The sequence below is a fragment of the Thunnus albacares genome, chromosome 6, assembly GCF_914725855.1.
Source record: "Thunnus albacares chromosome 6, fThuAlb1.1, whole genome shotgun sequence".
Taxonomy (NCBI): domain Eukaryota; kingdom Metazoa; phylum Chordata; class Actinopteri; order Scombriformes; family Scombridae; genus Thunnus; species Thunnus albacares.
In genome coordinates this window covers 32,608,158-32,632,709 of record NC_058111.1, presented here as the reverse complement: position 1 = coordinate 32,632,709, position 24,552 = coordinate 32,608,158, and the positions used below count along the sequence as shown (strand labels likewise).

At 39.4% G+C, this 24,552-nt stretch overlaps 1 protein-coding gene and 1 long non-coding RNA gene across 7 annotated transcripts in view; one reads left to right on the top strand and one right to left on the bottom strand.

Annotated features, from left to right (window-relative positions):
* Positions 1-22,305, top strand: part of tpst1 (tyrosylprotein sulfotransferase 1) — a 52,131-nt gene extending 29,826 nt beyond the window's left edge. Inside the window, exons 3-6 of one of the 5 annotated variants that reach the window (XM_044353477.1) lie at positions 4,472-4,670; positions 20,106-20,156; positions 20,758-20,826; positions 21,787-22,305. In XM_044353477.1, coding sequence (XP_044209412.1) covers positions 4,472-4,670; positions 20,106-20,156; positions 20,758-20,793 — 286 coding nt within the window. In that variant the 3' untranslated portion in view covers positions 20,794-20,826; positions 21,787-22,305. Of the gene's footprint in view, positions 1-4,471; positions 4,671-10,538; positions 11,100-20,105; positions 20,157-20,757; positions 20,827-21,786 lie in introns of those variants that run through there. The other 4 variants (XM_044353476.1, XM_044353479.1, XM_044353478.1 and 1 more) reach the window with 4 other exon arrangements.
* Positions 11,594-24,057, bottom strand: LOC122983591. 2 transcript variants are annotated; one of them, XR_006403739.1, is made up of 4 exons: positions 23,794-24,057; positions 21,834-21,979; positions 19,342-19,494; positions 11,594-12,946 (listed from the first exon to the last, which is right to left on the bottom strand). It is a non-coding gene; the product is annotated as an uncharacterized LOC122983591 (long non-coding RNA). The 2 variants fall into 2 exon arrangements; XR_006403738.1 differs by lacking the exon at positions 19,342-19,494 and having other exon boundaries at positions 23,794-23,948.
* Positions 24,058-24,552: the final 495 nt, after the last annotated feature.

Below are 24,552 nucleotides of genomic sequence, written 5' to 3'. Positions count from 1 at the left end.
CTGACTAGAGATGGATACAGGTTTCTGATTCATTCAGGACTATAATACTGAGAAGCTCTAGCGGTATTTGGTACTTCTAATGGTATTTGAACATCATTAATTAATCATTTAATGCTCTGTATTTGTAGTTTGTCTACTGTTAAATTAGCTTTTTCCCTTGTCAGTGATGATGCGTTGTTTGGTATAGCACAACTATGTCATGGTTGTTTTTAACGCTCTGTGCACAGCATAATAGTGGACAGGATGAAATGCTTTGAGTAGTGGGCTAACTGTAGGAAAGTGAATGAAAACACAGCTAATGCATATATATATATGTGTGTGTGTGTGTGAATATATATATATATATATATATATATATATATATATGTATATGTGTGTGTGTGTGTGTGTGTGTGTGTGTAACTAGGGTTAACACTGGCAACAAGACAACTCACCTCACAGTGTTTTGGATTTAAGTAGCTTAAACAATCAATGTAATACATCTTATCAGATGTAACAACTTCACACTTCAGCATAGAGCCCTGCCAGTTTTAACCAAAGGTTTAGCAGATAAACTTCAGCTGCAACTACCTGTGTGCATATATGGACTCACTGCTCTTAGTACATGAGCTTCCGTTTGAAGGAAAAGGCTTGTGTTTTCTCGCACCAACCACATGTAAGCCACACAGCCTGTCACCGGTTTAGATCTCACGCAATCTAACTGCCTCTTGTAGATCAACAGAATAGTTGACCCCAATCAAATGTACCAGTGAAAAAGGAGAAGTCTGAATACTTTACCAAGCCACTACATGTCTTACTTTTAAACCTTATTTGTGTTATTTATTGTATGGTCAAATAATTTCGGGGTTATAAAGAAATGATCTGATTTTCCCACAGAGGACATATTTCCTGCAAATAAAAAAATTAGATCCTCTCATCTTTAAGTGTCTCTGCATATAAATGTTAGGAACTGAAGTTGTCAGGAGCATCAAACCAAACTGGAGAGTAATTAAAAGTGAGATAAAGGTACAACCAACCACTCATACAAAACCCCATCGTATGTCTTCTGGTTATGGCTGTCTGTTTACCCTATGTATTGAGTCCAGTACAAAGTAATGGATGCTGTTTGAGTTCCACTGCATGGCTGTGTCACTGCACACATATCAGCATTACAGGTGAAGAGATGGGTTGAAAATTAATTGACAACAATTTTTTAAAGACTTATTTTTTATTTTATATTTATTTTTTGCCTTTGACAGTTGTGTAAAAGAGAGGAATGGCAACACACACAACAAAGGTCTGTGGCCAGAATCAAATCTCTTTCAGGGGTCTTAACACAGCTTTGTCACACCCCATGTACAGTCTGACTTTGATGTGTTCTGGTGTTTGGAGCTCTTTAATGTCTAAATGTGTCTCAGCTGTTTGTCAGACAGATCCAAGTCAAAGGTTTACTGTGCTATTGGCCTCTACCAAGAGGATGCTATCAATGCACCCCTTGGTTTGTTAGGTTAATAATTATAAAGAGTGCGGTCGTCTACATCATCATAGATCTGACATCAAATCCCTCCCGCTGGTCAGTGGTGGTACACTGCTCATTCCAGAAAACAAAAGCTGCAGTCCAGCAGCTCCAATCCCCTCGCTTGTTGAATATTTCATTTCAGGCAATGAATAATTTAACCTTGGTACGACATAATGGTGCATTCATTTTAAAAATGCTCCAACACCCATAGCTGATGGAGGAAAAGAATAGGTGGAGCATTATTCATCATCACTCTAGGGACAACGGAGTTTTATTCTTCTAAAAACACATAATTGGATTTGATGATCTCCAGAAAATTCTGAAGCTCTGCCACTGTGAAGCGTTCTAGATGTTGTGTGTAGCGAGTCATCTGATGACCTTGCACTGTTCTTAATAATATTTACTCTTTGGCATAGTCAGTGAGATTAAACTTAATAACTGCACTGAAAGAAACTTTGTTCAGTTCACGTGCTGAGTTTGATTACTGTTTAAGAGTACGAGACAGGCTGAGCATGGATGGGAAATCATATGAAATGTGATGCATGTTGACGGCAGATTGAGTCGATACAGTGAGAGGTCATTTATTCAGCATATTTAACGGGAGCCTGCTGAGTGAGGGAGGCCAGGAAGCCATCTTTAATAGGGTCTCATGATCCAATTAAAGCCAATTAGATGCTTACAGTGAACAGAACTGAGAGTCGGGCTGCTCTGTGGTGAACTAGGCCATTTGGGGACAAACTAGGCTAACAATGCTAATGCTATGAATACACTGATTGCAAACGCTAATTTAATGCAGTGAGAGGTGGTAACTCATCTGCGATCAGATCGAGGTGCGGTTTCTTAAGTAGAGGTTTAACCACAGCCATCTTAAAACTTCTGGGTACAATACCAGTAGTAGGTGATAAATTAACAATATCTAGCATTGTAGGTCTCAGAAAAGGCCAGAGGTCTTGGAAAAAATTTGCTGGTAAAAGGTCAAGTAGGCAAGTAGTTAGTTTAGAAGCTGGCATAAGCTTAGTCAAAGTTTCAAGAGTCTCTAACTGTACTAATAGGGACAACTGTGACTCTTTTTTATAAATATGAATTTGGTAAGTCAGGATCTGAAGGAGTAGTTGGAGTTAAAGAACTAATTTTGTCTCTAATCTCATTAACCTCTTACGCAGAAAAAATCATGATGGGTGAGCAGCAAATAGATGGCAGCTTTTTTGTAAGTTTAACTACAGTGTCAAAGAGAAATCTAGGATTATGTTAATTAATATTGACTAAGCGAGAGAAATTTGCTGCTTTCACAGCAGATAAAGCACGCTTGTATTTCAATAAACACTCATGCCAAGATAGTTAAAAAACTTCCAATTTGGATTTTCACCATTTATGTTCCGGTCTCCTGTAGGCCTGCTTAAGTCTCCTCTCCTCTACTTCTTTAATTGCCTAGTTCTGGCAGTAAGAGGTGCAAATGAATCCAGGAGACTAGAGAAGGCCATATTTAAGTCAAGAGTAAAATTATCAACAGAGCCTGTCTCTGCAGTGAAAGGAGCCAAGACTTCAGGCAACTGCTGACCAAATGCATTTATATTAGATGTACCAGTGTGGCGAGTGGTTAATTCATCTGTGCCAACATTAACAGGACAGGCCAATGATGCTTCAATTTTAATGAGAAAATGATCTGACACAGCACACGTGGCTGGAGAGACAGTTAGATCAGAAACAACTATCCCTTTAGATAAAATCAAATCAAGGGTGTTGTCAATGCAATGAGTCGACTTCAGAACAAACTGAGTGAACTCAAAAGTATCAACGCGTGCCAGAAGGCTGAATATTGAGGTCACCAAGAATTAGAATATCATCGGAATGAGTAACAAGACCTGAGATAAATTCTTCAAATTCTTCTAAGAATTGTGAATAAGGGCCAGGTGGCTGATAGAGTATCACAATGTGGAATGAACATTTAGACTTATAATAAGAAGAGCCTCAAATGAGTTGAATTTAGTGTCAAGCTTGGTGGTTAAATTGAAGCTACATGGGCATAAGTATAGTCATGTGTAGAAGCTTCATTCAAGGGAAGGAAAACTTTTGGTTTAAACCATGTTTCACATAATCCAATCATACCAAAACTATTTTCAAGAATCAGATCATTTGTTAGGCTTTGGTAAAGAGTGATCTGATATTTATAAAACCAAATTTAAGTGTCTTGTTGCAGTGATCAGTAGTAGGCAGAACTGTAGAGCTACCACTAGATGAAATAATAAATGTAATTAGACACCTTCTATTATTAGTTGACAGTTTTGAAGGCCTGCACTTGGGACGGTGTGTGGTCACACTGTTGATTACATAAGATGTTTGGTTCTGTAGATTATTAGGTGCTTTGCTGCACATTTCACCTCCACCAGTGGTAGGGATGATTATTAGATTATTGTGATTCACAAAGAAAGAGAGCTTGTGAGCAATACAGCGGGGAAGGGAGACGGTCTCAATGTTTTAAACTCAGCTATCAGTCTGATAATCTATGCTGTGAGAAATTTCCTGGCTAGACACATTAACGAAACCAGTTGACTCCACATCCACACTAGCCTTAAACCTAGCAGGCTCTCCAATCCAATCATCTGTGACCTGAAAAGTCCCTAGTGTCAAACTAAACATTGACACCTGTCTATATTTAATTTTAGACTAGTGTTATTAGGCAATTATAGTTGTCATTTAATTAATGCACTTTACAAAAGACTCAAACCCACGTGATGTACAGTGGAACATTATGTAAAATGCATCCCAGTTAATGAACCATTGCCACATAACAAGATATACCCAGTTGGTGATACATTGACCCACTTGGGATTAGAACGTGGAGTCTACACTTAGTTATGGAGCTGCCAGGCCATTAGAGTCTCCACATCCTGCTGTTTCATCTGTCTTGGCATGACCAAGCGACTTTCTACTTCAGACCACAACTGAAACCAACATTTTTCATTGTCTTGTCAGGGTGGAGAGGTCCACAGACCAGGTCATCAAGCCCGTCAATGTGGAGGCCTTGTCTAAGTGGGTGGGGAAGATTCCAGCTGACGTGGTGAGGGACATGGCCGTTGTGGCCCCCATGTTGTCCAGACTTGGCTACGACCCCCATGCCAATCCCCCCAACTATGGCCGGCCTGACCCCAAGGTCCTGGACAACACCAGACGGGTGAGTACTGACCAGATGGTGTACAGACCAGAACATTTTCCTGCGTATGAGCGCCATTTTATTGTGAAAGTCACTGCCTTAAAGGTACCCTGTGGAGTATCTTTTTGTTTAGTTTAGTTTAAGCTACATGACAAACAGTAGAGCATCAGCAATGAAGCGTTGCAACTTTAGTTCAGTTTTACCAGACAAAGAAAGAATGACTCATCAAAATGCCCTTCATTTAAAACTCACAATCACTGCCACCAAAAGGCCAGTTACTTTGCTGTAACTTATTTTTTGTAATGGCTTAAACATTGGATGCTGTGCATTCCATCATCAGGAGACATTGCACTTTTCATGATTTTTTTGACAATAAGGCAAATCTAGAATAATACCACCTTTTAAGAAATGTAAAGACCAACCAACAATGTGTTTGTTCTTCACTCTTTCCATACCTTGTCTGTAGCTCACAACCCCAAGCCCTTTGGTTCCTACTGAAGATGTAAATCTTTAAAATATAAAATTTCATCTGGCACTGTAGTTGTAAGCAAATGTTGCTCAACTATTTTCAGTGGAGGCTTAATCCACATTTGCACTGCATTCACTTGGCAGATGCTTTTGTCTGACATACTTCAGTGCCTTGCTCAAGGGCACTTTGACATGTGGACAGGAGGAGGAGCTGGTGATCCAACCACCACCCTCTCGATGAATGTCCGACATGCTCTTAAAAGCACATGAACTTCTTTGTGTGTGTGCATGAGCGTTCTGCTCTTTGCCTCAGCAGTGATATCCTTGTCAGACGTCAAAGCCTCCTCATATCTTGGGAAGGCACTAGCTATTTTTGGAGCAGAATATGTTTTATTAAATCCTTTTCCTCAAGCTGAGCTATCAGGTGACATGCTCTGCAGCTCCGCTCTTTGGGTTGCATACAGTATGTCTGAGCTAGAGGACTTAACTCTGTTTTATTTTTATCTCTCAAGGTCTGTAGAGGCCGAGCTCTCAAGGTCCTCCTGGTGTTTAAATGCCCAATTTGTTGAAATGGGCAGTGAAAAAAGTGCTGACATCAATAAGTCATGATGGCACTAATTTTGAGACCTTAATATATTACTGTAAAACATGATCTTACCACTGGTAACAGGATGACTTCACCTTGTTCTCTGTCACATTAAACATTAGCTGAGGATCTAGGAAAAGAGCAGCTGTAGTTTCCATCAGCAATTCCCTCCTGTGGTAGCTTGATGGTAAATTTTAAGCTGTCCATCGCTGGAATACAGAAACAATGTTTTATTATAGCATTGTTGATATGAAATAAAGGTTGAAAAATGTTGAAGTGTCCTTTAAGTGTTGTTTGGTGTGTGATTCCAGCTGTGATAAAGTCTGGAGAATGTCTGTCCAATGGCTGTTAGCGTATATTTTCCAAGCTTGACCTCTCCCCTGTTGGACTGCTGTCCAAACATTTCTGGCTGATTTGTTGCTCCCGAGCACAAAGCCCGGTGGAGGCTGTTATAGCAGCAGATAAATGAACATGTCTTTGAAGTCAATCCCAGGTGTCCACATACTTTTGGCCATATAGTGTATAACAATTCATGATTTCATCTTTGATACCTGAAAACTGAAACACTGTTAGTGTCAAACTATGACTAGATAAAGAAGATGGAACAGAGTCTTTTAAAGCTCATATTAGGGTGGGGCGATATGTCAAAATTTTCTTACCCTCAGCCCAACAAACGGCAATTGCTGATATATTCGCCAGTGGGTGCGGTGCACACAGTTGGGGGGGACGTCGGGTAGCCGGACATTTCTCCGTTCTCTGTTTAGGAGTGGCTGAGATTGTCAGTAAAATGAGAATAGCTGGTCCACCTTAAAGGTAAGTCCACCTCAAGGTCAGGTTAGGCTAACTCATTGTTGCTAACTTCGAGGCTAACTCCCTTCATCTTAATCAGAAGTATAAGACTGCAGTAAGTTTGGTAAAATTGCCCCAAAAAAACCAACCAGCAATCGACTCAGCCAATTGCCAATATATTCGTCCAGTTTCCCAAGACTAGCTCACACACACACACACACACACACACACACACACACACACACACACACACACGTAGTATGATGAAGAAAACAAAGTACTATAGCAGTAATGAGTAGGTCTGTGTTCTTGTTAAAGCTAGTATTACTCTGTCTCAACTGACTGTCATCAGCGGTGTTTGTTTGTGTGTTTAGTTGTGTGTGTGTGTGTGTGTGTGTGTGTGTGTGTGTGTGTGTGTGTGTGTGTGTGTGTGTGTGTGTGTGTGTGTGTGTGTGTGTGTGTGTGTGTGTGTGTGTGTGTGTGTGTGTGTGTGGGTCCTCTCTCAGTATAGCCTGTATTATCATGCAACAATAATGTTTCAGCAGGGCATCAACAGCATTTCCTGCTGATTGTCATTCCAGCAGGAAGTGTCTGCTTGCTCACATAAAGCAGTGACTACAACACAACAGCCAAGGGTGAGAATCTGCACACTCAGTGAAACCTAAATATCCAAGGCAGAGTGTTAACTGGGGGGGGGGGGGGGGGTATAGCAGAATACAAGCATTTGAATGGCTTACAGTATAAAAGAGCATCAGCTGTACCAGAATGGATTTTAAAATAGGTGTGTAGGAATCTGGTGTGTTTATATAGTTTTACAATGATTCGGATGATGTGAGTTTGACTTTAAGATGTCCTCAACATGATATATATATATTAGATGTTGCTCAGTGTGTTATGTGGTTAGATTTTCTGTCTGTGGAAAAGTTGAGACCCATTCCAATAGTGCTTGGTGGGTTTGTCTTTAACCTAGTTTGGTGTATTAGCCAATAAACTTTTCTTGAGAGTTTCGGATTGCTTTTCCATTTGTTTGAGGGGAACCAAAAAGGGGGAATGAGGACGCAAAAAAAGAATGAGTTTGATGCAATTCGTCATCTTGTCAAGAACTTTATGACTGGTATGGAAAACATTCAGTGTAAGATGTGAGAGGAGAGGGAATTTTTTGGGGGGTGGAGGGGGTGGAAAAATGTGTCTGACCACAAACAAATGGAAACTACAGACAAGGTGGCAGAGTAACAAAATACCTCTCTCCATGCTCTTCATGAGATTTCAACTCCTAAGTGGAAGTAACTTGTTCTCATAGCTGACAGAATTTTCATTCATACAGACCATTTTAAGACACTGCAGTGTCATTATAACTTCATTATAACTTCCTCTCAACAACAGGACCTAGTATACTATATTCAGTATTCATTGATGTTCATTACAGTACACTTGCACTATTGGTGCGTCCTATTTCTGATGCATTCCAGGAGTTGCAGTATTTTATAAGGAGTAATTTGCTTTTTGGTTACTTTAGTTTATTACTTGCAACAGTTGAATTTAGTGAAAATGACGATGATACCAAAACCTGATGTTTGCCATTGATATTTTGGGTAACTGAAACACACTAAAAATGCATTGATTAAAGGGGTTTAAATTTTTGAGTAAAATTTTTAGCTAAAAAAACTGCTTAAGCAGCAACAACAAAGTTCAAAGCTGTGTAGAGATATTTGTCAAAACGCCCACTTTCTAGCTTTTTCTGGAGCTTTTTAACTGCGTCTCATAGTTGTCCTCAGCAAGTAACTGGACCTTGAGTTACTGTTGTAGTACATGAGTACTGTTTCTACTGATTGTAGACTTAATAGTACTAATCTTTCATTTTAGGAAATATGCCCATTTGCCATCCAATCCAGAATCTCATAATAAGAGGGATATCTGTTAAATTTCTGTGCATCCGGTACAGAAATGAAAAGTGAAAACATACTTTTTACAGAATTGTGTTTGCTAGCAGGCTAACAGAAGAGTAATGACATTGCTTAGTCCTTGCAACCCCACTACAAAGGTATGATCACATTACACTTCCATCATGCAAATATTTGCTCAGTTTCCTATTCACTTCAATCGAAGCATGTACGATTGATAAATTCGACCATCAGGTTCCTGTTTCTCTGCAATCTTAAGCCAGTTCAGAGTTCACCTTTGGTCAACTTTGACCATGTGGGTGTCTCGTTGACCAATAGAAACACTGATGCACTGTGTTTGGAAGTCATCATTCTAGCATGTTTGATCACCCTGTTTAGTAAAATATTACACTGCCAGATTACAAACTGCCGCACTGCTTTCAAGGATTGTTTACAGTTTTTATCCTTCTGCTCAATATTTATTTGTTACCCGTGTGTGAACTGTCACATTGTATCCTTTTTTTGGGCTGAGTTTGGGGAAATTTCAATGTGAGTGTACCTTGAGGCGAGGACTTTTGTCATAGTGCATGCGGTCACTGCAGCCAGCTGCTGTTAATCAATAGCTCCACTGTTTATGAGCTAACTACTGACACCACAATGTCTCATTGTAAGATTTTTATTTCTAGAAAGATGAGAACTCTACTTTATTAGTTGACCGACGCGTTTCGGCTTGTGGCCTTCATCAGGGTCATCAAGATTTTTATTTCTACACATTATAAAGTGTCTATATATTCTATGTAACCAGTTTTCTATCAAGGCTGCCATACGTCAGTCTGCAGGTCAGATATTGAACCATTCATGTTATCACCGTGTTGTGCTTGTTCATGCTTTTCAGATGTGCCTGCAGTCCTGTTTACATATTTTGGATGCAGTAAATATTTATGTCTGTGTGTACTCTTTCTTCCTCCTCCTCCACTCTGTGAAACAGTTAACATCAGTCTCCTTACAATAGACCTTACGTGTCTTGTTGACAGCAAGTGCGTGTCGAAGCTCATTTGTTCAGATTTATGCTGTGTACATCTGCAGGTTATTAGTGTGGTTCGCCTGCATCAAACCCAGCTGCGGGGCTTATATTATTGTTTGCTTGCCTTCTCTTCCCTCCTGGACTGGAGCTCTGCATACAGAGGAGGATCTCTTACCAGGCAGGTCCAAAGTGAACAAAAAGTTTCACACAGGGCCCTATGGTCAGTTTGCTTATACAGGTTAGAATCCTAAAGGACAACATTCCCAGAGTTTTGTAATCTTGTTGTGTAGCTTTGAGTGATGAATACTGTCAAGTTTCGAAAGATGGCACATAGGGCTCTATCAGCTCTTTTCTACATACTTATTATTCTTTCATCAGATAATTCCTCATATAAAGCTGCAATATCTTTTCGGCTACCTGAAACAACACTGACATTATTACACTATAATGTTATTTTATTTTGACAGTTTTTTCTATGTCTGCTTGTGTCAAGAAACTACAATAAAGTTAGTCTTTGTAACTTTAACAACAGGATAATGGTAATGTCAAGACACAGGTATGAATCTGGTTGTTTTCTTCTGTCAGTGTCCCTGGCTGAGTGTCCTGGGAAATGGTACATAACTGGCAGACTCAGTTATGAAAAAAGATGAAGATGTTTTCTTAACAATTTACCGATTTGACCATTCCCATCGATTTATAGTACTCCATCAGCTTAGCCCTCTTTCCCTTTCTGTTTTCTAACTATTTCTTTGTACTTGGTTGTTACAGTTCATTTGTTCCTCCAATAATCAAGAAGTAACATAACAAGTTTTGTTTATGGTCTTTTAATCCTACATTACCAAATTACTCAACCTCAGTGCGTTGTTTGGAGGAAGATTGAACTTTGGTGAGATGCCAAGTATTCAGAGAATATAGTAAGCAGGGAAAACGGTTTGTAATCTTGAAATGTAGATTCGAGGCCACACTCCATTAGAATGGTAGCACCCTCCAAATTCTGTGTTGCACTGCATAAGACATCTGGCAAGCAGCCCTCAACTAAACCATTGTATGATGAAGCCACATGTGGAAATGCTCTCTCTGCTGTCTTGAATTTTCACCCAGCCCCATCCAAATATTTACTCTCTGTCTCATCTCTTCCTCAGCCCTGATTCCACCACATAATATGCAGCCTGGATCGAGCTGCTCAGCAGTGAAATAGTTTGGAAGCAGCCATTGAGCAGAATGTTTGTATTGTGGAGACAGAGAGAACGCTGTGGATGATTAAGGAAGCTTGACCTGTTGAGAGCAGCCTTATCTCAGTCGGGCTTTGTTGTTTCTTACTGTGAGTGAACAGCCATCTGGATTAAAGGTAATCCCTCTAAGCAGTGTCAGCCCTGTGGTCAAAGCAATTAACAGAGTCGATGCATATCTCCCAAAACCTCCGTGTTCATATTGATTTAACCCAACAAGTTTCCAGGGATTTATTTATAGACATGCAGAGGTGAATTACAAGCTTGGACCTTGTTAGGAAAAGTTGTATGTTTTTGTTAATTTTAGTGTTTCAACTACCCTTGTTACATGCTGCATATGAAGGCTGTTGATTGAAGGCCTTGGGTTTCAGGTTGGTTTTGCCATTTTGTTTCATAAAGCTACAGAAAATATCTACCTGCGATCTCTCTGACCAATATTGCAATTTAGATTGTAAATAAATCCTATAAATCAGATCTATATTTGTGGTGTACATAGTAATAAACAATATTGTTATTTTACCAAGCAGTACTACAAACATACCTTGTTTCTACATTATTAGAATCAGGTAAAAATATTGCTGTTGCTTGTTGTTGTCGTCCTACCAGTGTTCTTTTTTAAGAAAAGTCAACTTCTAAGTAAAATGGCCTTATTTTCTAGAGAACTGACCAATTTAACCCACATTTATGAAGATTTTACATCAGTGGTAAACTTAACATTACTAGATAATAGGGGTAGAAGCAGAAAAAAAGAAAGGAAGAAAATAATATTTCAGTCCTTTTATTTTGAAAAATATAAACATCCAACAATGGCTCATTGGCCAAAACTATTAACATTACTGAAACAGTTTAGTTGTGCTGCAGTGGAGAGAAAAAAAAAAGTGTTTCCTGCAAGGAGCCAGGACACCTGCTGACATTCTGAACGGCTTCACTCAAAGGTGACAGTCACAGAGAGGGGAGAGGGACAGGGAGACGCAATATTGTTTATTAAACACAGGGATAACAGCGCATATTTTAATAATAATGACAGCAGCAACACTACATGAGCATGGGTAACCATGATAACCAGGCTACTTTAGCTAAGCTGGCTGGCATACATCCATGAACATGCTACAGCAAAGATGCTTTATAACAAAAGATGATGCATTACAAGCTGTGCCAATCATATGAAATCGTATACACTTCCTGTCTCCTAAGTGGGCGTGGTTTACTTCTGTGACTATGGGTTGAAAGAATCGGCAATAATCTGTGCTCACGTTCACTCCTCTCTTTGGAGTGAATAGACTCAGGACTTGCCGCTAATCCCATGTGACACTGATAGAAGAAGTGACTGTTAAGTGTGCTGACTCTGGCTACAGCGAAATGATGCACCGCCAAAACGTTCCGGAGTAAACATCGGAGTAAGTGGATTATTAAACTATTTTGACAGTAACTGTTTGGATCACAGAGCAGATCAAACATCCTGTACAGAACGGTTCATGAATACACGTACCATTACACCCCTACTAAACAATATTAATATGATTATATATATATATACCAGTGTATGTAATCCAACTGACAGTAATTACAATGATTTTGCTATAGCTGAGTAAATATGCATGTAACAGTTCACACTATTATGTAAGTTAGAATTAAAACTGCAACGTTTGTGATATGTAATAAATGCAGTCGGTCTTTGTGCATTAAATATATAAACAATTGTTCTGTCCTAGCTACAGGCTAGAGCCTGATTTAGGTTTTGTCCGTTTTCAAATGTAAATAATTAAACTTCTCTCTGTTACATTTTCTCTATCAGACTGTGCCAATAGTATACGTCCACAGATGTCATGTGTTGCAAGTAGATATGTTAATGTCCGGTAGTAAGAGGGAAAGGGACAGACTACCCAATATGTTGAATTAGCCCAGCAAGCTAAAAGCCACTGACTAATGACATGAAGCAAACATACAGCCGCCTCTGGTCTTGGGTTGGGTTCAGGTCTCAAATTAGTCAGCACCAGTCAGGTTCATTGTGGTCGGCTCTTACAGATGTGGGCACAGGTCTCAGTTTTAGATCACAGGTCTGAGGCTAATAAAATAACAGAAGAAGAAATTGCATGTACACTCAACTGAACTGGAACATCCTCATACATCTTGCATTGACATCTACATTAATGACTCTGTTAAACTGACAACACCTTGGACCTCTGCTCTTAGTCTAGGCTTCATCTCTGACTGTTGGTCGGTAGAGGTTGTTTCCAGCTCGCTGTAAATGAGGCTCGTCAGGCCTGGCTCTTGAAGCCGCAATCAATAGCTTTTAAGTGGCTTTGCAGTTGTTCTGATCCCTGGTGAGAAATGGATATTGGGATCAATAAGTTCTCAGTTTCTCCACAGTAACATTAATAAGATGAGTTAGTGGAGAGATGAGAAACAAAGGTCTGTAGAGTTCCTTGTGTTGTGCTTTGGGTCTGTGGCTGGATCTTTTCCTTCCTATTGATGCAAGGACAGTTAATGATGTGCCAGCTAATCATATCATATTGATCCAGGGCCATCATCAGTGCTCGGCCATCATGGCACTCTTTGGCTCTTCAGAGACCTCAAGAACCAAAGAGTCATATTCATGAAACCATCAGCTAGACAAACATGGAAAGAAGAGGCTAAAGTGGCTAAAAGATTTATTAATGAAGACCTCACATGAAGTGTTTAATGATGGACGCATCTTACTCTTTTAGATCAGATCACGACTTCAGCTGTGTTTGTATTCCCAAGATCCACTCAGGAGTGAAGAATATTCTCCTTTTAATCTACAATTCCAGATATTTTACTCATGACTTTCTGATGTATCTTGTAGCATGTTGCTGAACTTACCAAGGCCAGTAGTTACACAGACGAGGTTGCAGTGCACACAAAACAAAGTACTTTTGGATTTGTTTTGCATCATCAAACCAGGCGGATTCAACTTTCCAAAACAGACAATCTATCACACCCACTTTACACAAGGATTACTATAGGGATCCTTTTTTTCCACTTTACTTCATCCCATTTATTAACATGTTTTTCTACAAAACCTTCTGTACTTAGCAAAATAAGTCAAAGTTCTGATGTTAATTGTTGTCTAAAAACAAGCAGCCACACAAGATTTTTAATTTAAATCAGATACTACAGTGTATGATCAAAGAATAAGTAAAGTTTGATACCCTAGACCTGATTTGAGGTGTGTGTGTGTGTGTGTGTGTGTGTGTGTGTGTGTGTGTGTGTGTGTGTGTGTGTGTGTGTGTGTGTGTGTGTGTGTGTGTGTGTGTGTGTGTGTGTGTGAAAAATCTGCCACAAGGAGATTAGGAGCTGGAAATCATTTTAGTGTCATGTGAGGTTTTCTTTCCTCTCAAAAAATCTACACATCGATATTTTCAATAGGTACAACGTGATGACTTTATCATCAAATTTATATTGAATCTGAGATGACGAGTTTTGTTTTTTTTAAGTGTGGCACCACCCTGATACTGTAACCCTGCTCCTACACAAACAGCAGAGCACAGATACACACCCAGTCCGCTGAACAGTTTCAGTGTGCAGTTGTTACAAAAGCGTCTTGTTTGAGGTAACAAATATCGCTGGAAAGTTTCCACCCTGAGATGTTAGAAGTATACAGGTGTGCAGCTGAAACATTCTCCCCTGCCGGTCGTGGCTCGACATCGGCAGCTTTTCAAACACACTGGGCTGTTAACCACATTTAACCCCCCGGGACCAGGGCTAAGTCAGAGGGAGCTCCAGCCATAATACTGAGGCTAAACCAATGCAGCGGTTTAGTTTGGCACCACCACACCGGACTGACCTGCTGCTTGTACCAGCAGGCACCTTGGCTGACCCCACTGTGCAGGTCCCTCCCCATCTGGGCCCTGCCTGGCTCTGCTGAGGCATGCTGTGGCAGGTTTCCAGGGTCCCTGCTCACCTACAGAGGATTCTTGTGAATGTTTGATCCTTATACTTAAGTGGCTAGAGTTGGGGTTAGGATTGGAATATTGTTTGTGTTTGTTGCGGCCAAAATGCCTGATTTTATTGTGGGTTTTCTGGAAAAAATGTGATGCAGTTTGGAGTCATATGTCTTTCAAGGAGTATTATGAAGGAGACATGAAGGGCTATAAATGAAATGGGGAAAAAAACAAGTTAAAGTCCTGAGTGGATGCCAAAAAATGTGACCTGTTTAGTAGTGCTAAGAAAATTAGTCAATTAATCTAAAAGTAGATTAACAGAAAATTTGTTGACCGTAGATTCGACACTGATCAATCATTTAAGATTCACTGGTTCCAGCTTCCCCAATATAAAGATGTGCTGATTCCCTTGTTTTATTATCATTTTTAATCTTTTTTTTTTTTTGACAAACCAAGCAATTTGAAAACATTTTGATGGACAATTTTCACTGTTTTCTGAAATTTTAGACTACTTGAATTTTTTTTTTTTTTTTAATTGAGTTTTCAAAAGGTATTTTCTTCTTCCAGAGCTTTAGACTGGATCTCACTGTAGTTTACTGAGTACATTTTAGTAGAGTTTAGCTGATTGACAGTATTAAAATGTTGTTTAATGTTGCTCACCACGGCAAGTTCCTAAAAACTACTTAATAAAATTAAACAACATTTTTCACAATGAAAGATAAGACAACACACACCTTCAAGAGCTGAACGTTTATAATTCAAGAATCAAATAATCTACGCACATAGAAATATGAAAATAATAATTACAAAGAAAACAATGAGCTAAATTGTACAAAATGTACCTTAAAATACCAAAGATTTGATGTTCAACAGCCAAATAGCCTCAGGGAATGTATTTATTTTAAAACAGCGCTATCAGTAACTCCAGAGAGCATTTCCTCAAAGAGAGGAGCTGCTGGGGAGAATCATCTCTAACTGTGATCAGAGCCTTTTGGTGAAGCCGGACTTTATAAATTGAGTGGGAGGGTCAATTATTTTAGATGAATTCTTGATTATTTTATCAGATGTATTTGTTTCTGCAGTAGTCAGACAACTGAACCAAACTGTGACTGAGAACATTAGCACACTTTCTACAATAGATGTGTAAAACTTCCTCAAGAAATTATAATCTCTGATCAGGCAAATTTAATTACTTTCCCATTTAAGGTCAGCAGAGATTATAGTGCCAAGAAATACTAACACTTTACTTATATGATGAAGGTATAGGCAGACATAAGGATATTAGTATATAGTATAAGTATTTATAAATGTACAGTATTTGCCAACAAGTATAAGTGAAGACAGATTTGATATTTTTACAGCTGTGTTTTACTGTGTTGTTATTCATTATCTGTTTATACACCAACTTCCACTTGTGGGTGCCCACAGGAAGAGTTATAGTTGTTGACAAATACATAAATAAAAACTCATATCTGCTTATAACTACACTATAGTGTTTTATAAACCATTTAACTGTTTATATACTGCTTATAAGTTGTAAATGCCAAACTTAAAGTGTTACCCAATAAATTTGAACTCTTCTAGAGTCAGAGCATCAAGCTCAACATGTCATTGTATCAGTAATTAAAAAAATAAAATGCATGCAGTTATAGTAGACCAGAAGTGCTGACTTCCTGTGGTTTTAACTAGAAACCAAATCACTAATTCAAGGAAATAGTCTAATGAGCAACAATATGCCACTTGGAGATGCCTTCACGTTATTTTAAAAGAGGCCAGTTGGCTGTTTGACTTTGGGAAAATGAGAGGAAGGCAGTGTTTCTGTCAGTCAGCTGATTGGTAGTCAGAGGTCCCTGTCATCAAGCAGAGCTGTATTTTTCCTGTCTCAGTAGACAAGGCTGTAAATCTTCCACCATATGAATATTTCTCCTCTCATGAGCATTTTAACAGATCCTTCAGAGGTAGTAGACCTTGAGGCCAGAGTCTGCTGGACAAAGGCTGGCTTCATGTTACTGCAGTGATCCCATCATGTTAGGAATGCATCTCTCCCTTCCTCTCCGTGTGTCTTCTCAGGACAGATTGATCTGTAGCATGCAAAGCAGGCAGCAGAACCTCTTTTGTACATTTCCTAATTATTACCCTGAGCGTGTGACCTAGTGTACGACCAGAAAGTATTTGCTCCACTTCTTCTGTGTGCTGTGCTGTTTAGTGTGAGCAGAAGGTTTGGACAAGCTCAGAGCAGTCTGGCCCAGAGCCTCTGTATGCAGAGGAAAGCTGCAAAATGGCACCCAGGAGGAAATCAGAAACATGCGCTCGCCTCTCTGTCTCTGGTGTTGGAAATAAGTTCAGATTACGTTCAGTTTCTGGCCCTGCGTCGACTTCAGGCAAACACGCAAGCATGCATGAAGGCACGCGGGGGGCTGTGGGGGGGGGGACTTTTGGCCATCTCCTCCCTGTGGAGGTCCAGCACACGTTTAAATGAAAGATTCTCATTGATTACCTCATAAAAGTTAGTTTTGTCTATTAGTGGTATTATGGGAACCGTTTCTGCACACAAAAGAATGAAATGAAACATTCAAAGCTGGACTGTGTAACTTAGAGTTGAAAATAATAATTACATTGAACTTTCTGTATTTTCATTTTACCTTTGACCCTCTTTTCCTCAGTAGTAAGAAACATTAAGAAACCACAAAACTAAACCCGTTTTCTGACTGTAAATCTATTTGATATAGTGAATGTCTTCTGTTGGCATGTGTTTTATAAAAGCCTGCGGTGGCTTCCTTCCCTCAAGCTAGATACCGTAACAAGATAGACATCTCATCAAGATAGTGAAGTGTTGAGGGAGAAGAGAGAGACAACATGCACTTCATACTGGAAGCTTCCATGGACTTGTTTAGTCTATTTAGTTCCATGACAAGCTTAGGAGGAGGTTTCTGCAGAAACCTGCGTCATCACTATGACACAGAGTTCACTCCAGATTATATCAGATAGTGCATACAGTAGGTTTTGTATCATCTCAGTGAACTGAAGTACACTGTAATGCCAGGATGAATAAATTAGCAGGTCAGAGATGGTCATGTCCTTCTGTATTTAGCAGTCAAATTTCAAATTCGCTTCATTGGCAAAGACATCCACCCCCCCTTAGTTACTGTTGCTACGACTGTCAATTGACATTATAATAAAAAAATAGTCAAATAGCCAAATGACTGCAACTATTTTGATAATCAATTAATCATTTTGGGTAATTCTTTTTTAACAAAAAATGCCAAAATTCTCTGGTTCCAGCTTCTTAAATGTGAATATTTTCTGGTTTTGTTAGTCTGTGATTGTTTAGAGAATTTCGTCGTAATGACCATTAAACAATAGAGATCGGAGCTGAAGTATCAAAATTTAACAGAATTGATTTTCTTGTACAAGACGGAGCGTTTCACAATGCAACACACAGTATGAGGTTAAGAAGAAAAAGGCTCCCAGTGGAGCGCTTGTAACAGAGTTTTATACACCTTAAGTGGGTGTTACAGTTCTTTTCTTAATCTATCAAATACAGACGTATAGATAACGTCATGTCTGTTTTCAGTTCTCCTATCCAGGATCCATCCTCCCCAACTGACCCCCAGATGACATGTCTCACCCTGTCTCCCACGAATTTTAATTCCTACATCTTCCTCTTTACAAATATAATGCTGAACTTTCTTAAACCTTAGCTGATGAGTCTGCTGATGTTGCAGTACAAGACAGGAACAATTCATCATAATCTACATAAAATAGTAACACACATACACTGTGTAATCATAGTTATATAACAGTGATGGTAAACCAAATGAGGACATTTTAGGTTGCACCTTGGGCTGCAGCGATTGATATTTTTCACCATTTTCTGAAATTTTACAGACCAAACAACTAATCGCTTAACCCAGAAAATAATGTACAGATTAATCAATAATGAAAATAATTGTTTGTTGCAGCCTTAGATAACAGTGGCAGATTTACCATCAAAAATGTAGTCATTTTTGGAACAATGGGTCCTTGATGTCAGACAGAAGTAGACAAAAGCACTGTTTTGCTGCAATATTAACCCTGTTCAGATGCTTACTATAAAGACCACAGCAATTTACAGGTTAGATGTATGTTCAGTTGTTAGTATGTTCCACTTCTAACAAGAGAAAAGACTTTGAGGATGAGGAGTTTGGGGTTGCTAGAGTATTTAAGAGCAGGGCAGAGCCGCTAACGTTAGCCTAGCATATGGTCACATCTCAGCTACCTCACAGTGAATGTGTCAGTGCTGAACGCAGCTTTTTCTAATGTAACATGTGACCCCACAAAATTCTGTAGTTAGCCGATGATGAGCTCTTTGGCCTTGGTATTAATGCAGGTTACTACTGTCGAAAGTAAGCTAGTCAGCCAGGTATGCTAATGATTACAGTTAAATACAATCTATTTCTCACAATTCATTTGTTTTAGATTTTTGGAAAGGGACCAAAAAGCAACAACAACAACAACAACAAAAAGTCAGCAACCTTGCTCTATGCTCTGCCTACATAGCCTACATTATACTTCATTACTGTACCACATATTATACTCAAATGAAAGATAAACCAATTATAGCAAACTAATCATTAAGAAAGGAATATATATGATAGGATGAGATATGCAGTGGAAAATGTAACGTAGTAGTAATGATGAGAACCATAGAAGAGATTTTTTTAGATTGTGTAGTAGCTCAACAGTTAACATTATCTGTCTCACTGCTGCCCCCTGATGTATAACTCATCTCAACACAACACTGCTGCTGTTTCCTCTCTCTATCTGTTTACTTCCTCTGATATTCAGCTTCTCTCCATCAGCTCGATGCACAACCTTTCCTCCACATTCTTCTTTATCTCTGGCTAACAGAAGCACTCTGTGCTGCACAACTGTTGTCCTTCAGCATGAGGGAGTTTGACTTCCTGTGTAGATATTGTAGGGGTCTGTGGAAATAAAAGGCATGCTAATCATAACATCGAGGGATCCAGGAGCCCGCAAGAGAGGGAAAGCTTCTTTTCCTGGAAAGACACTTCCAACACACATGAGTACATTTTCTCCCTGCTCAGTGGACACCTGGGTATGTCCTATAGGATATTGACCCTCGCTCCCCCTCCCCTCCACTCTCTTTGATGGGACTTTTTTTTTTTTTTTTCCCCTCTCAGTCATTCACTCAGTCAGCCTCCTGCTGGCTCTCTGTCAGCAGTCCACCCCCACTCCCTATGTCTCTTTTCACCTCTCAGTCTGGTGCCCCACCCCTCAGGGAAACCATATGACACCAGGAGCCTGAGTGTGAAATTCCTGGCATGCGTCCAGCAGCCTCTCTACGTTCACCTCGCACGATGTGGCGTCACAACATCAGACCCACACTGAGGTGGATTTCATCTGTCAGCTCAGCTTGGATTTATTGTGAAATAGTGATAATCATCTTATTTTATATCTGGATATAAAATGCTGCCTTAATCTCATTTATCAGGTTGCTACAGGTCCTTTCTCTCATTCTTTCTCTCAAGTTGTGGAGCTCTAAACCTCTAAACCTGGTCCTTTGTTTTTCCAGGTCTTTAAAGGTGAATTTCAGCTACCAGATTTCCTAAAAGAACAATCACAGGTACAGTAACATTTCTGCCTGTTGTTGAGCTTTTTCTTTTCTTCAAATTCAGCCTTTTTCTAGTGTCTGAGTTAAACCATGTGCAGCTCAGTGGAAGGTCACATTACAGATTTCCATCTGCTCAGTTACTCATCTCTTCTTGATTTTCTTGCCATCTAACGCAGCCTGTTGTTGTTTTTTGGTCTTAGTTCATGATTGTGTTCTTGTTTTTTTGGTCTTTAGTGGTTATTTTGTTTAGTCTCGTGGTTTTGTCTTGTCCTGTCCTTCGATTTAAGAGCCTGATGTTGGCTAAAGAGCACTTCTGCCCTCTTCTGGTACTTCCAAAAACTGCACTCACTTTCTGCATTCTGTAGAAACACACTCCATTATCATGTTCGAGCTTCCGTAGAGTGTCTGCTTTTTATTTGCTAATAACACCTTTTTTTTTTTAATCAGCACAGTCAGCCTCTTTGTTCATCGAATAAAGTGGGAACAAATACTATTTACAAGTCAGTGAGTCAGCTGACTGTGAGCATCTTCTTGGTGATTAAAGTTGCATATTGTGGTGTTCCCCGGCCTGTCATCCTGAGAGCAGATACTGTAACCTCTGATCTCCCTACAGATCCAGAAGTCTGCAGAGAAACCCCACCCCAGTTAGGAGAAGCAGGAGTGCCATCACCACAACACACAGGTACAAACATTCAGATTCACACATGAGCAGCATGCAGGGAACATACTGCAAGTTTAGGCAACAGCTCAAGTTTGTAAAAGGTGTGAATAATAATGAGATAGTCATTACATCTTTTCTCCATGCAGTGAAAAGTCTTATTGTCTATGATGTTTCATGGATTTATGAGGGGCTCAATTCAGAAACAAAAAAAACAAAACAAAAAACTAAAAGACTATTTTCCTGCTGTTGCTCTTTCCATAAAGGCACAGTCACAGTGGAATATAATAAAGTACAAATGAACAAAGAATGCTTCTCATCTGAGTCTTGAATCACATGTTCTGTCCAATTTCATGTTAATGACCACCTTGCTGTTCATTCTCTCTGGTGTAATCAATCTGAGTCCTGGCAGTGACATTATGCTCACTGGTGCAGCAACTTTATACTGTCACTGTCAAAAACCACAAGATTAGAGCCAAACCAATGCTGGATTTTTGAAGCTGATACTGATATGTTAAAAAGAAAACTAATACTGTATTATTTATTGGCTGATATTTGCTTGGTACAGAATTGTGACTGATGTGCTGATTTTATAGTTTTACAGGCCTCTCTGTGAGTTTAAATGACTTAAACACATATTTGACGTGTCTGCACTGACATTTGCTATTACAGATATATATGCTGATGATAAGCTAATATTGGTTGATATATTGGCCCGGCTAAGTCATTGATCAGACTCTTATATAAGGATTAGTTTTCTGACAAACCCAGCCAGTTCAGTGGCTTTTCATTGGTCATGTAATTCCAAGGATGTATTCCAGACTGCTAAAACTTAATTAAATTTTCTTTGAAAGCGAAAGAATATTGACATTTTGAGTCACTTGATAAGATTATAGCTGAATGTTCAAACTTGTTAGTGGAAGCCAGATTTAAAACTTAAATTAATCAAACACTTTGTTTTGATGTTATATCCTCTCTTTTCAGCACAGGACTCGGTGCAGTGGAACAGAAAATCATGGACATCGTCTTACCCATTTCACCGTCTGTGTTGGGCCTCGGCACATTTCAAAGGTCACATGACTGCAGTTGGACAGTGACCTCACTAGTGTCAACGCATCCCCCCCGTGGGCTGCCACCACTCCTCATCTACGGAGAACTCTTGGCCTTCGATGTTGTACTGTACAAAAAAAAAAAAGAAAAAAAAAAGGTTCTCACAACCACAGAATGTCTGCTGATTGTTATTTTTTGTGTCACATCATGCTCATCGATTTTTAGAAATTATTTCTGGCTATTTAGGAAAAAACCCCTCTGTGATTCTGTTGTAAGAAACTGCAGTGAACTGAAATCGCAACAAGTATTTATGAATGGAAAATTAGCTTTTGGAAGATGCAATACCTATTTTAATGTTTAATTTTTTTTTCATGACTTTGTATTGTGCTATGTCATGGGTACTGATCAGTTTTAAGTATCAACCGTGATAAACAATGCTTTTTTAAAAACCTTGTTGCGAGTGTGTTGATTTTTGTCTTTTTTTTTTTAAGGATAAAATGTCACCAGTCATTCAAATATAAGCAAGGATCGAGAGGACAGTGAAGGGAAACATAAATGAAATTAAAATTAAATACATTTAATATAATGTAATTTAATATTCAAGTCCAAAACATGTCATGATCCTCTGGTGTGGTAAGTAAATTTGGATCTTGTTTAGTAATGATAAGCTGTTCTGCAAGAGAAGTCTGGATTATCAACAATGCAGAGTTTCACTGTGCATCAATATGTTTTATGGATTTTGATAAATTGCACATTTGTTTAGGAATCTGCACCACTAAAGTACATCAACTAAGACGGCCCTATGTCATTTCCTGATGTTGTGGCAGTGTGTTTTAGAGGAGCACTGTGTTTTAAAACCCCTTTTGTGCTCACTTGGTGAATATCTGTAAAAGAAAGCTGTGTTTGAGCAGGCTAGTTGATTTCTGGGTGTCTGATAAAGTACCAACCATGTGTGTTCTGCTGTGCACTCACTCAACTTCAGTTTCATGCCGTCATTTACATGAGCAGTTTTGCATTAGACTGCTTTAGGTGAGTTTGGTTTACTAGTAAATCCATGTTCAGTCATTACGACAGCAGACCTTTTATAACAGTGTCCCAGTAGGTTTACTGAAGCATAATGAAACATAACCCCATTCGGACTGGATTTACTTCCCTAGGGGAGGCAGGGTGATTTTAACACAGATGGAAACATGCTAACAACAATATACTATGTAGACCTGTTTGGTAACCAATATGACCCCCCAAAAAAGAGAAAATACAAGCATCAAGACAGCAGGACCCCATGAAAGCTCATCAACAGGTAGGTGCTGCTGTTTTGTTGTCAGCCCGGCTTTTAGCTGATAGTCCTTCACATTTTGGCTAACTGACGCGATTATAAGTGCCAAATTAACTATAAGTAGCTCCTGTTTGCAGTGTAACATGGATGTACAGACAACTATCACTGGATTACTGTGATACTGAAGAAAACTTAATAATGTGATGATTCTCAGGCAGGTTCTGAAGTCTCTTTTTCCATAATTTGTAAGCGCGTTTATGGAGGTTTATTGGACATCGGCGATAATGATATCTTCTGGTAGTGTAAGTCACACTGAATGATATCAGTTAATGTTTGATGTCTGTGTTCAGATTTGACTGAGTTAACCATACTATAAAAAATATGGACGTAGTCACAGTGACGTCACCCGTTGGTTTGCGAACTACCGTTTTGAGGCCTTGATTATAGCGATTTGACCATCGCCATCTTGGATTTGGCCGTCACCATGTTTGAATTTTGGAGCCAGAAGTGACCATATTTGGACGAGAGGGTGGCGGTGACCATAGCGCTAGCTGCTAGCTTGGTTAGCACGGTGCATTTACAATCCATGGTTAACAATGTTAATGCTAATGCTAATTTTCGCTAGCGAAACACAGTAAAAAACCGTTAAAACAAAATGTACTCACCAGAAAAACTGATCATACGACTCATTGATGGTTCTTTTATTACAGCAAAACGCTGAACGAGACTGTTTTTAGGCGACCACAATGTTACAATTAACTTTAGCAACGAACTGACAACACACTGAAATAGCAGTAGCCACGCCTATACGCGATGGTTACGTTACGTAAGCAACGTTGTCAATCACAACGTAGCCACGCCCTAAAGCATATGCTGTTTTATCGTCTATTTCGCTCTAAACGGGGCCATAATTTACAAAATTAACATCATGCTGTATTGAAGAAGACTTGAAATTAGCAATTGAGACCATAAACTCACTAGGAAACGGTTTACTGAGGTAATAAATCAAGAGAGAAGTAGGGTCATTTTCTCATAGACTTCCATACAATCGGACTTCTTTTTGCGGCCAGTGGAGTCGCCCCCTGATGGCCATTAGATAGAATGCAGGTTTTTGGCACTTCCGCATTGGCTCCACTTTTCAGCCCCGGAGGTTGCCGCTTGGGTTATAATTAAAGAGCTGTTATAACTCCGAGAGGGATTTTTGACTCTCCTTCACCTCACACAGCAGCTGTGTTTGCCTCACCTTCAGCTCTCCGGCGCCCCCTGTGGAGGCTGTGGGGCCTCATTTATACACCGTTGCGTACGCACAAAACGGGGTTTGAAAGATATGTACGTCACTTCCCACGAAAAAGTTGGATTTTATAAAAACAGCTGACGACAGAATGTGCGCACCTGTACGTAAACTCTGAGCCATGCGTACGAAA